The sequence below is a fragment of the Bombus vosnesenskii genome, unplaced genomic scaffold (assembly GCF_011952255.1).
Source record: "Bombus vosnesenskii isolate JDL3184/JDL3185 unplaced genomic scaffold, Bvos_JDL3184-5_v1.1 scf7180000013314, whole genome shotgun sequence".
NCBI classification, from domain to species: domain Eukaryota; kingdom Metazoa; phylum Arthropoda; class Insecta; order Hymenoptera; family Apidae; genus Bombus; species Bombus vosnesenskii.
In genome coordinates, this window is record NW_022882960.1 from 6,515,659 (window position 1) to 6,529,735 (window position 14,077).

At 34.4% G+C, this 14,077-nt stretch overlaps 1 protein-coding gene across 2 annotated transcripts in view; it reads right to left on the minus strand.

The window, feature by feature from the left end:
- The window catches only part of LOC117235031 (glutamate receptor 1), a 335,753-nt gene that overhangs the window by 88,794 nt on the left and 232,882 nt on the right, over window positions 1-14,077 (minus strand). For both annotated transcript variants that reach the window (XM_033496676.1, XM_033496677.1), the window contains exons 3-4: window positions 13,622-13,749; window positions 9,072-9,201 (exon numbers count right to left, since the gene is read on the minus strand). In XM_033496676.1, coding sequence (XP_033352567.1) covers window positions 9,072-9,201; window positions 13,622-13,749 — 258 coding nt within the window. The remainder of the gene's footprint in view (window positions 1-9,071; window positions 9,202-13,621; window positions 13,750-14,077) is intronic.

The window sequence follows — 14,077 nt, forward strand, 5'->3', positions numbered from 1 at the left end:
AAGAGAAACACTTTTGTAATTATAATTAGTCTATTGAACATTGAAAGTTGAGATCTCGAAATTAATACTTGAAATTCCACACATGTACATCCGGTAATCCGATACGAAGAATCGTAATTGTAATTGTAGAAGCTGCGTGGAATGATCTGCGGATGCAGGGAATCGTCGAGCGACGAGTGCTTGAACATCGACAGTGAGTGAAAGAAAACGAAATAGCGATTTCCATGAATATGCGCGAATAGCATGAAGATTTAGGCTTATGACCCACGTGTAAAATATTTGAGATTGCAGTAGAAAAAATTGTATAATATGTGACGTGAGACAGATACCAGAGAAACGTAAGAGAATCGTCAGTGAATCTTTAGCAAGTGGTAGAATCGTCAATGAGTCAATGATTGCAGAGTGATTGCAGGATCGTCAAAAAATTGATGAATGAATTTATAGAAAAATATAATATATACGTAAATATATATGAATGAATATTTAACAAGTATAGCCAGCGATGTACTATAACATGTAATATAATATATATGTTTATTTCGCTTGATCTACATATATTTACAATAAATATAACTCGTATTAACGAAGAAAATGGCTAATAGCAAGCAAAAAGGAACAATATAAAATTATTGAACCAGCTTTTACGCTATTGATTCAATGCTGCAGCCAATTAACCAAATACCCAGAGATTTTGAAGCTTACTGTCCCTGTATAGGATTATTCCAAACATAAACCTCATACGACAATTCATTTTGCCAAATTTATTGAACCGCAATAAAACGCACTAAAGGAAGAAATTCGATAATATCCGATCCATTCGAATCTCGCACGACGTTACGCATAACGATGTTTCTAATTGATCCAATTGAACGCACGCTCTCGCACGTTTTCATTAAAAACATCGAGGCATTGTTAAACAAACGATTCCGTTCGAGCAAAAGTTATTAAAGGTCGAACACCCGTGCAATTTTACTATCGATATAAAATGGGAAATACGAACATCGAATATGGGAATCGTTGTTACATGTTTTCCCCGTGTTGATTGATTTCCTCTCGTTTCCCTTGCGCTTCTACTATATATCTCCAACGATATGATAGTCAAACAACTGGCCAGCCTCGCTGTTATTTTAATTGAATTAATATTCCCATTATGATCGAATCACAACGCGCGTCATTCATTTCCGGCTATTATTTAACGCGCTTCTGCATCCAGGAAAAAAAGATATTTACACAAGTTTCGCATGTAATTATACCGAAATGGTACAACGAAGCAGTAGGAGAAATAAACTTTTATTCGAATCGCGTATTTGATGTGGCAAATACGAAACACGTTTTTCCGTGTTTCTCCGTTTCGTTCGATGGAAATGCACTTCTCTTCTGTTCACGGATGATGAAAAACCGTATTGATATCGATCTGAACGACTCTGTCGAAATAATCAGTCCAACAGATATTTAAACTCACTGTTTAATCCCGACAGATCAACGCCATTTGCCAGGCGAAATAAAATTGTCAGGGTATTAGTTTACGAAATTTGTACAACACACGGAGCACGAAGTATTTCTGCATGGATCGCGAACGCTGTTTGTACTCTTTCTGATCCTTTCCAAACACGTTCCTTCGTCTTGAACAAAGCGAAGAGAAAAAGCGGACCGAGCGTAACCAAGGGTTCTCTAACTCGATGGCCTTGAACGCACCAATTCCTGACGGTTAGACCACGACAGGAACGAGTTTCGTAAATTAGTAAACGTTCGAAACTTGCCGAAACCAGAAAAAAGTGGGAAATCTCTTACGACGTTTTTTCAGTAACGGAGTTACAAGGAAATGTTTGGGATTTTTTGTATCAACAACTATGATAAGATTTTTACGTTGAAGATGCAAAGACTTGCAACGGTGTCGTAACCTTTAAAAAATTTGGTGATACAAGGACGATACCTGTCAAGACGAAAAGAAATGGGAAGCCTCGCCGAGTCAGAAGGCGGTTCCAATAAGAAAAAGCGAAACTCGTGACGCGAAACTGACCAAGCAGAAATGCATTTCCAAACACTCTGAGACAGCCTTTGAGACGTGGTTCTGTTGCTTTGGCAGGGTGAATGGGCATCCAAGTGGTATGTTTGACAATTGCGATAGCTGCAAAGAAATTTGTATAAATCGAGTCGCGGTTGTAGTGGAGATGAATGTTGATAGATATGTCCGGGAAATTCCTCTGTGATAAATTAATAAACGTATTTTGCGCGAATTGAGAATTCTGCGAAAAGGATTTGTTTGGACCAGATGGAAATTTTGAAGGAAAGATTTTGTTTATTAAAATTTTTTTAGTTAGGAGTTATCAGGAATAGACTTTATCCTTCGAAGAATTTCTTAAGGACCTGGACATTTATAAGGAAAAGAAATAAAGAAAAACAATTGCAAGAAATCCTACGAGCTAAGTAGGAATTTTGCGATAAGGAATTTATTTTTAAACGTTTTGTCTATGTTAAATGTAAATGATTCATTGAAATGTTTTATCCAATTTTATATTATTATCTAATAAACGTGGAATATTTTAAACAATTGTTCAATATTAGCGTATAGGACGTGCTAGTCACGCGTCCGTGATAGCAATAAGTCACTAGTTTGCACGGAATAAGAGAAACGTGCAAATCAGTTTGATTGAGCAAGCTTGTCGTAAGTGAGATCGTGAATATTATTAAACACTCGATTAGATCGATTTATCGATTGTTGCACTGCATGTACTTAGATATATGCATATTAGTATCTCATTTGAATGGAAAAAATACGAAATGGGAACATTTTTGAAAGCTGTTAACTGCACGCGAGAATGTAACGATTCGCGATAATCTATGCTAATAAAATCGTTAAACATCTGAAAGTGAAATTTCAACGATATTGCATAAACAATTGGTAATCCCAGTTAAATTTGATATTTTATTCCGAGTAGGTCGCACTCATTAACCTGTTTTTGAAAGTTGTTCATAATTAAGCTGTATTTTCATATTTTACGGAATAACATAAACAATTAGATACTTTTGTTAAAAAGGTAAACTGGGAATATACGTGTGCCCATTTTTAATTATTATACTGCATACTATATAACGTGTTTTGTTCGTAGCAATTGCGATCGCAAAACTCGTAATTTTCTTTGTCGATGTTTAATTAAAACGTAAAATACACATTACAAGGAATACAGTTAAATCGAATATTATTTCTTCTATAGCGGATTAAAGTACTAAACACTGTCCCGAGCAACAAACTTACTTTTTCACATTATACAGTTTCCTCTTATACTCAAAATTAAGTTATAACTCAAACAAATACACGCACATATTTTATATATACAGATTAAAAAAATACCATATCCATAAATCATATATTCACTAACTATAAATAATATATATATTTTAAGAAAAAAATTATATTGTCTTTCGAAGATGTCATTATAGACCTAATATAATAAACACAGTAAAATTCTCTTCCCAATGTATACAGTTAATAAGTCTTATCATTATTTTGTAATTACCATTCATTCGTCCCTATGCTAACTACATTATATTAACAAATTCGCAGGATTATACCGCAATTAGGCGTAGAATCGCAAACAGTTAACCCGCCCCTAATTTACGACATTTACATATCCCAAATCGTTAATCCAGACCTATTACTCGGTAAACAGATAGTTGGGAAAAAAACGTTACACTAGACGCATAAAGGAGCAATAAATCTAGGCTAAAGCTTCCCAATTCACGTATACAATTTCCTACTGTTACCTCTTTCTGTTAACATTGTAGCACTAATCGGGTAAGATCGCATCGTACAACGTTATGCAACCTGAAATCGAGGGTAAAGGGCGAACTGCAAAGGACGTCCGCCATACAAACAGACAGAGAGAGAAAGAGAGAGACAGACAGACAGACAGACAGACAGACAGACAGAGAGAGAGAGAGAGAGACAGACAGACAGACAGACAGAGAGAGAGAGAAACCATTGCGTACAAAGGCCACGCGATGGTCCCTAAAGTATATTTACATTTGCATTCGGTAATTAAACCCCAGTGGGGTTTGCGCGATGGCCGTTCTTATCGTTCGATGGTGGAAGAAGAGCAATTGCTGGGAATCCTAAATAATTTAGCACAACGGGCGCGTGACCGAGTTATAACGAAACGGAAACCGGTAAGGCACGGAACGGTCACGAGGCAGGCAGTTGGTGATTAATAGTTTCGGTTGAACGACCGTTCCACTAGCTTCATTAAGTAATTAAATTCTCGCCCCCTTCACAAGAGTTAACGTTTCGATCGCCTGCAAGGATTAGAGCGCTTTCGTGGTGATTCCTTCCTCGAGATCGTCCGTTTCATCCTAAACCATTTAATTATACACACGTGAATTTGTTCATATACAGACGGCCACGTTAATATTCCAATATCCTTTAAAACAAAATAACTTTCTTAAAATTGAATTTTTCTGAGCAGTTAAAAGGATTAGTTTATTGAATGATGTGTGAAAAAGATTTGGAAAAATTGAAATTGGTCGCAAGAAGAAAACAGTAAAGATCATGTTTGAGAATAATTGAAATCTAAGCTTGTAACGAAAATTTAAACAATACGGTTCGTAGATTCGTGTCAGTTATACACGTGTTGAAAATTTCATCGTACAGCAATGTAAGTTTCATTTCGTTCGTAAATAATTCTGACAAGTTTCTATTATACGTAATTAGTAAATTACCTACATATCATACTCGTGTAATTTATCTGAAATTATTTTTCGTGTAATAGGTAGAAAAAATCAGACAACTGACGATTAAATAATTTATACATCAAGGATTAATAACATTTACGTGAAACGTTCCTTTTTTTTACTCTTTGCAATTACCGTGTTATAACTAAACCTGTCTTTTTCAAGACAATAATGACAAAGACATAATTGTAACCGTGTTTTAGGTTGAAAATTATTTATTCACTGTTTAAAATATTTAAAATTATTTCCCTTGCTCCATTCGTTAGTTTACAAGAAAATCGGAATAGATGTCTTCAAGAACTCTATAGAAAACAATTAATTTATTTTTTCTTTATCCATCTTATATGTGTGATAATTCATGTAAATATGGTATAATTTGATAAATTTAAGACCATATAAGTGGCATTAAGAATAATTACTCGTTGGCCGAACGAATGTTGACAGTTTAAATCGAGACGATCATAGGGCGCGCTCCATTATTCGTATTATCTGGAATCAAGCATGAATAGAAGTAATAAAGAGTATTGGACGAAGCGTCGCGCCGGTTGTATAAGATTTAAAGGCAAATCTTGTGATTACACGCGATTGCCATCATTCGAAGGTAATCGGGTTAGAAACTCGTCGAGGAGATGTAATAATCAGTGAGAAAACATGGAAAACAATTTGCCTGTTGATTTATTAGTGGTAATCGAGCGGTATAATTGGTATTTAAATAATTTATTTCCCCATTATTGGTGAAAAGTAGAAACAATTTTCACGTTGTAAATCACAAAGAATCAAAATGTATTATAAAAGTACTCCTTCCTGATCGATGTTATATAGTATATGTATGTAATATACGTATACGTATGTAAGATATACGATATGTAAAACGTAAAATGCAGATAAATTTCCAATAGTATGTTATAAATTACAATAAGTATTTTTATTAATTGTAATGATTACAGTAATTATTAATATCGGACACAGTGGCTTAAATACATCCGAATACTTTATCAAGTATTTTATTATAATTTCAATAGCAATGTTTTAGTATTCGTTGCAATCCCTCGGTATTGATAAATGTCAATTTATTAAACAATTATGCTACTTATTTACTGCCACGCGCTGAGAGAAATTTTCCAACCTTTGAACGTCGTAAGTCCGTACATTGATGCAAATATCGTGTACATGGCGAATTCGCGAAACTTTTAACTACGTCGTTGAAAATACGCGTAATCGTTAATATGGAGGTTGATGTATATGTTGATAGAGAGATATGATCATTATAGAGGAATTACGCCGTAACAAAATCGCGATATCAACGGCTTACGCAAATGGCGAAAGTAAGAGGAAAAACGTCGCCTTGAATGCGCGTAAGTATTCACCTGATTCGACCTTCGAGGCCAAATTATTTCCTCGAACCTACAGACAGTAATCTCGTGCAACACAATTGCATTTCAAGCATAGCGTGGCAACCGGTGTTGGTAAAACTGCGATTGTTTTTACATTTCGCGATTTTACATTTTCTTTGTCGAATAATTGCACGTCTTGCGTTCTGTCTAAAGTGATTGTTTTATGGATCGTCCAGGAATAATATTAAACTGACTTTGAAATAAATTAAACTGCAGTAAACTATTAAGTAATTCCATAAGCAACGTTGTCTCTTAGATCGTAGTTCGAATCTCTCAAGTAAAATCGAATCGACGAGTATCGGAATTAATAATTAGCAATTTGAAAGATTACAAATGCTAGTACAATGATACAGAAATGATCGATAATAATAAATAGAAAAAGGTTTTTCGCTTCATTGTAACAATGCTCGATGTAATACAATAGTTGGAGATTATTAGATCTACTCCATTTTCTATGTTTCATGCGAATAATAATTTTCATTTAGTTCAAGAAACACAACACAATAGAGCACATTAAAATCGAAATAGAATATTCTGCGCCGAGTTCTTCATTTTTCTTGTAGAGGAATCTAAAAATTATCAGATTTTTTTTTTTTTTTTTTATTTAATATTTCACATTCACAATTTGTCCAACTTGAACATTTGGTAGAATTTTTTAGCTGTAAAAATTATCGAGACATTGGATTAGAAAACAATAGATAATTCAATAGATACGATAATCTTTATCTTTTTTCATTTTTACAGTCACATATGTATATTATCTAGAGACTGATCTCATACATATCGTTTCTTCAGCATTGATAGCATTATGAAAACTAGTCATTTGTACTTATTCAATTTATCTTACAAGATTTCATTTTAACTATTAATAAAATAGTACGCGAACGTTGTAAGTAGCAATTATTATCAGTTACGCGCGAGATTATTGGGGGATTGGTATCCTTGATGAAAATAGCATCGCAAGGTTTCCATTAAACGTTTTCACTTTGAATAGTGAAATAATTAGAGCTCAATGTCATTGGAGAATTTTTATATCGGTTCGATATTTATACATGCGTAATCCTTGCGAGAATATTAGGTCACGTAAACGGTGAAAAATACCACAGATTATACTGTGTCATGGTTTCTAGCACGCTCGTCGAGACTCAATGTCGCCCACATTTTCGTTTGCATACGGAATCACGATGGAGATGAAAAATTTCATTTCTACGAACTACTAGACCGTGTCGGTATGAAATTAAAATTAACACAGTGTCGTAGTTAAGCATGCAAATGTATTTCCTTTCCGTGCAAGCGTTGAAGATCGGCGCCGGCCATCTGATATTCACGGCAGTAATAAACATTTCAGTTTTCGTCAAATTTATTCGTGACTTATTCGTTTGATATTAGAGATATAAGGATAAGAAACGTACCAAACGAGGAAGAGATTAACCTTCAGTTATTTTTATCACATATAGTGCGGTGATTATACATGCAAATTGTAACTCTCTTTTTATGAATAAATCGCAATTTTAAATTCTGTGAAGGAACTTTCGATTTACATGAAATAGGAAATGTCGAATTATTTTGTTTGGAATGATAACGTTCTTGAAGTTTCTTCTGATTTCCTATGTGGCCAAATACGTTATTTTAGAATTTATGTGTAGCAAAACTTATAACAAGATAACGTCTAACAAAAGCAAGAGAAATTAATTTTCATTTAAACTGTATAAAAACGGATTTAATAAATTTATTTGTTCATCCTAACTTAACTTTAAATTATATACATATACATGTACATATATGTGCAACTATATACTTTCAGAAACTTCAAAGAAACTTATCCAAACCTGTTTAATTTATTATGATTTTCTGGCTGCCCTACGACGTTTCGAAAATTTCAAAACATCATTCAAATATTTTAATTCCAGAACCGTGGGGATATCTTTCAGAATATTTAAATTCACAAGTGCTCGAACTTCCATATTTTTGCTTTCCTTTACGCTTCCTTTGAAGGCTTGGAAGTATCTTTGAAGACTTAGAGTGTCCAGTGGTTGAAACCAGAAAAATATTGCGGATATTTATATAAATTTATACTTGTAGAAAAAACCCCAAGAAACGAAACTTAATTAAATTTGTAATTGCATACTGCAACACGTACTTCTATACTTCTGAATATTCTGCATACTTTTGCAATTATATTGATGTGCAATATACTTTCGCACATCAATATAAATGAATGAAATAAACATTCGTAGTTTATTTATTATTTACTTTGTCGATACCCATTTAAATTGTGAATACCAATCATATGTCAAATGTCGTCAACACCCGATTGATAACAAAAATTAAAAGAGTACTGCGTAACAAGAAACACAGTCAGCTTAATCAAACTTACAAACACATGATACTATTTGATACTATTCCACTTAGTACAAATCTAAGACTTCAAACTCGAACTAAACACGTACAACTAACGTACAACATAATCCACCGCCACGATTCAACCCATCTGATCCTCGAATTTTTGTGTTCTAATCTCACTCTTACTTTTAACAAATAAAAATATTTCCAGCACTTCAAAAAAAACTTCAGCATGTGCTCAAGAGGCGAAATCACGTAGATCGGCAACGATTCTTTCATCTTTCCCTCGGTCTTAAGAAATTTGTTAACGACAATCCAAAAAACGCAGCAGATTTAAACACGTCTCGCGATAGAGCCAGAAGAATGAAGAAATTCTCGTTTCCCAACGCGTCCATTACCATTCTGCGATTACGATGCATACGTTAGACGGACGAACGTTGTCGATTTTTCGCTATATCGACCGAACCACGGTCACCGGGGACCGGATCCTTAGCGAGTGAAATAAAAATAGAAACATCCGTATACAACGCAAGGAGCAAGATCTCTGTGTGGCCTATAGGGGCACGTTGTAAAATGAGAAATGCATGAGAAAGGTCGGCGACTTACCATCGTGGGAGTCGTAGAGGTAGATGATTTTCTTCCAGCCGTAATATCGCACCGTGTCGATGATAGCGCGATGATAATCCGGACGCATGCTTATGGCGAAATCCAAGAGACCTGAGGACGGTGTCAGAACCTGAAACACGTAGGGCGGACATTCACGTTTACGCTTTCGACTTTCAGATTTTATTCGGTCGGGGGGACGAACAGAACCGAAAACTGCGGGGACGCGTGGTGAACCGTTGAACGGCGCCGTTTTTCCGAGCGAACACGACGAGGACGGAAACGCCGCCAGTGTAAATGTAACCGTAAATATTTACGATGCTGTACCGTGGCGCGAATGTTGGTCAGTTCCAAAGCTCCTTGCTACGTAATATCGGACCGTTTCCCCAGCTTTCTTTCTCCCTTGTGAAGTAACCAGCCGATTTAAGCGAATTACGCTTTCGTTTGGGATCGTTGGTGCTTTTTTTGCATTCAGGAAGAAGGAACTTTTTCACATACGAATGTTCGTAAGTATCTGGATGCTTTATGATAAGTCGATTTGTAGTAATATTAATTTATAGAATAGTATTTGAAGTATTTGAAAAGAAACGAAGATTATAGCTGATCGGGAATCACCGAACAGAATTGGAACATACTATCTCTTTATGGACTCGGGGTACACTATAAGTTAAAATTATATTACATTTTAATAAATAGAAATATATTCTACTGCTTACTATATATATTTATCATTTAAGTATTACTGCTTCCATCAATATCAAAAGTCTTACTGTCAAATTAGAAAAACCTTTTTTTATCTGGCTTTCAATTTAAAAATTTACAAAATTGACAATTAAGAAACATTGTAATCGTAATAGGTTTGACAATTGCAAATGTTAGTTTTATTATTAAATATTAGTTTTCAGAAATCCATATAATTCACTTGTACGTGATATGATAATTATGAAGATAAAAGTCGTGACAGTACGTTTCATCTGTAATTTTGTAAATTAAAATACATTTCGTCAAAAAACACGTGTGTATCCAGATACCTCTGAATAATCGTATAAATCTTTGTCGAAACTTTAAATTGTACGTACATCTAATTAAAAAATACTTCTTGGAAAGATATATTTCAAACAACACAATGACTTTTAATCATTAAAAATCATAAGTAACTTAAAAACGTAACAAACGGTGTAGGTTTTTATAAGATTTAGTAACTTAAAGTCTTTTTTTCGTAAGCCGTCTCACAATTGACAAAGAGAGGTTCCAAGATGATTTTTTAATGAAATTTCATCCGATGGAACAGTTACAAAACCGTCATCTACTCGTACGTATCTTATAAACTATTAAAAAATCCAGTGTCAAAAACCGTGTGCCATTAGTTTCAGTTTTTCAAGCTCTACCATGTCACGAAGTCTCATAAAAAAATTAGGGTAACACTTTGGGATTTCTCTCGGTAAAAATGACCATAGCTAGCCATTAAAGTTTCCTGAGCTAACTACAGAAGCAACTTTCCGTCATCCAATATCTGCTGTAACAGAATAATCCCTTACGAAAAGACAGAAAAAGGAGGAAGAAATATAGCAATAACAAGGAACACGTCGCATTCTGTAAGATGCCAGGAGAAACTAGCATTGTACAAATGTTCACGGAAGTATTCGAACACTAGTAGATACCTTTTATGAATGTATCATGCGTATTATGTGAAACATTTTGAATTTTCATTAACATCGTTATAAGACTCGATTGTCGTGTTTATGTTGATAAAGTTTGAAACAAATCTGAAAGTCCATATATAAGGTACTTAGTACAAGTATACTCTATATGAACCTGTTAAAAGGTGTAAATTAATCGACTCCACTTCTCATTAATTTTCTAATTTCATTACATAAATACATGATTGATATTTGACCGACAAGAAACAAATTACTTACTTGCGCAAGTTCATTAATCACGAGAGAATGACATTACTACAATAATAGTAAATTTTAAGACAGATTTAAAAAATAGTGTTTTGTAACATCATTATTTCTCTGTATTTCTTAATTGCCTGAGTTGATCAACGCTGCTTCTGAACGATTTATATTTCAATTCAGAAATTACAAATGTATTTAAATACCCGATTGTCCATTATACAGGATGGTTGGTCACTGGTGGTACAAGCGGAAAGGGGGTGATTCTATGCGAAAAAAGAAGTCGGAAATATAGAATAAAAATTTTTCGTTCGAGGCTTTGTTTTCGAGAAAATCGACTTTGAATTTTCGCTCGGTACGCGTGCACTTTATCGCGTCTCGTTATAACGGATTTCACTGTAGATCGTTGTCTCGATGGAAAAATTAAAAAAAAAATGTTTAATATTAAATTAATATAAATATTAATATAAATATAAATTAATAAATTATTTTATTAATATAAATTATTATTTTATAATATTTTATTATATTTTATTAAATATAAATTATTTCATTAATATAAATTAATAAAAATTATTTTCGACTTCTTTTTTCGCGTAGGATCACCCCGTTTCCGCTTGTACCACCAGTTACCAACCACCCTGTATATTAATCAACCTCGATATTCAGTAGGATCGTATCTAATACTTGTCATAATTAGCTATTCATGCTATATACTAATTTTTCACTAAATATACGTTTACATCTTCACATCTTGTAGCTTTTATATGTACATTCAGATTTCATTTCACTATTACATTCCATTCCATTCCGCAGATTACATTCCATTATTTCAGATTGGTTTCAAAATTTACCAATTTAATCGTGACAGTCGTGTCTCATTACATTGGCAAGAAAATTTCGAAATATTTTATATAACGTCCACAATGTACACGTAAAAGTTTTCCATGACGAATGTCCAAATACTTTCATGAGCCACTGTACCGCATGGATCGGTAGAGATTGTAAAAGATCTGCTCTTATATAAATGGTCGTTTCCTCCTCGCGAACCGTAATTGACCAGTCGCTGTAGGGAAAGGGAAATGTGGTGTGGGAAGCATAGATAGGAAGAAGAAAAAAGAAGAGAGGGCTTCGAATTAGCATTACCACGCGATTAGCATTTAAACGACATGGACATTCGTTGTGCGGATCGTGTTGCGTGCTCATGCGTGCTTACCCTGCACGTACATACGTATCGAAACACGGCTGGATAAAAACGCACACTTATATCCTGGCTGGAATATACGGGGTCGCCATTCATCCAATATGGACGTACGATATCAGTTTTGCAAGTGGCGTTACCACACCGCCACCCGATAAATGCACCCACCGTTTGCAATTCGACGTGGCGAATAAATTTTCGACTGGACCAATTCATTTCGAAATTCAAATTGTAATATGTTTGTATACACCCCATACATATTTATGTATTTATGGATGAAGCTATGGTAGGTATAGGAAAGTGTATGTAAAGCGGTTGTACGTCGATCGAGCAAGCTCTGTCCGCGAAATGATAATTATCGACCACCACGATGAATCTCTATCGATTTTCATTCGAATTTCCTCGTACACGGTAATGTCTATACGTTTGTTTACGCCAGGTATCAGAGGAAAGAGAAACGAAAGCAAAATTAGTTTGACTGAATGCTGGATAACCGCTTCGAGGATAAACCCGCAGCAATTTCTAAGAATATGGCGCGCGTCAACTGACGACGAATATACCTATGTACGTATGGTAGTTACGGAAAAGTTTGACAAGGTTGCCTGGGAAGGTGGACAGTTTCTACTAGCCGATTAAATCACGGACTGAGTTGAATTAAGTTGTTGAGATTGTTGGTGATTTGAAATGAGAGGTATCTTTCGTTTTCCTTTGACACAGTGGTGTCTCACATGTTTGTTCTTTGGTAATCAGTGAATTATATTTTTTGCCTTTTGCGATGGAACGTTTTTTAATTTTATTTTTTTTTGTTTGTAGTTCAGTTCACTAAAAATAAACTGATCAATTTGTATAATTGATCGATTGTTTGTTTAATTGAGTCTGGAAGCCATAAGTGACAGTTATTTTTTGAATTTTGTCTGTGGTTTTTTGATACGTAGGTATTTCTATACGATCGAGGAAAAAGAATTTTAATTCCCAAATAAGTTAGAAATACTTTGCATTATAGGGATAGAATACTCCGGATTGGAGATATATTTCGAATCCACTTTCGTATTAAAGAGTCGATAACGAAGGGAGTTTAACAGATTAAAAAGTAATCATTCAACAAAAAATTAATCCAGATTGTAATTTAAATCTGAGAATTTAATCTATCGATTTACCCTGTCTCCGGTGTTTACTTGTAAAAAGAACGCTTCCATTTTCATCGGAAATCCTGATCAAATTATACGTTGCAAGAAAGACGTTTTCGCTAATAAAACTTGCTGAACGTAAGCTCGCGTTAGTTTTTTATCGATGCAGCTGAGCTTCGAGAAAAGCGATAAAAATAAGCGTCGAAGGCCGATAAGTGAAAATAAGCAGAGACGTAGGGGTGGGTAAGATAAGAATAAATATCGGTGCGTTTTTCCCTTCGGCGATATTATAAGTTTTTATTTAGCCAGGCTGGAAAAGCTATTTACCTTCTCGGGAAACCAGGGCGTCACGAAAGGCATCTGAAACGTGTTGCTATAAGAATGGAGGGTGTCGAATGAATCCGGACTCACGGCACCCAGCATGGAAAACACCCCTCTGCTAAACTGACTGCAGACTGCAACAAACACGCACATGCGATTCGTTAAAATTTCTACATCCATCGATTATTAATTTATAACGATCAAAAGAAATGTAATTAATATTTTTTATTTTAATTCCATTCGATGTATTTAATATTTCACGTGCAAAATTTCATTTACCATACTAGTATCGACTTAAAAATGATCGAAGAGGGATGGAATTTGAAAATTAATATAAATGACAGACGATAACTATAAATGTATATTTTATTTTATAAACTGCTAACTATAAATCTCTATTTTTTCATTTCTATTATACACATAGGTATTATGAATGTTTAAAAGCTCGGACGAATGCAATGG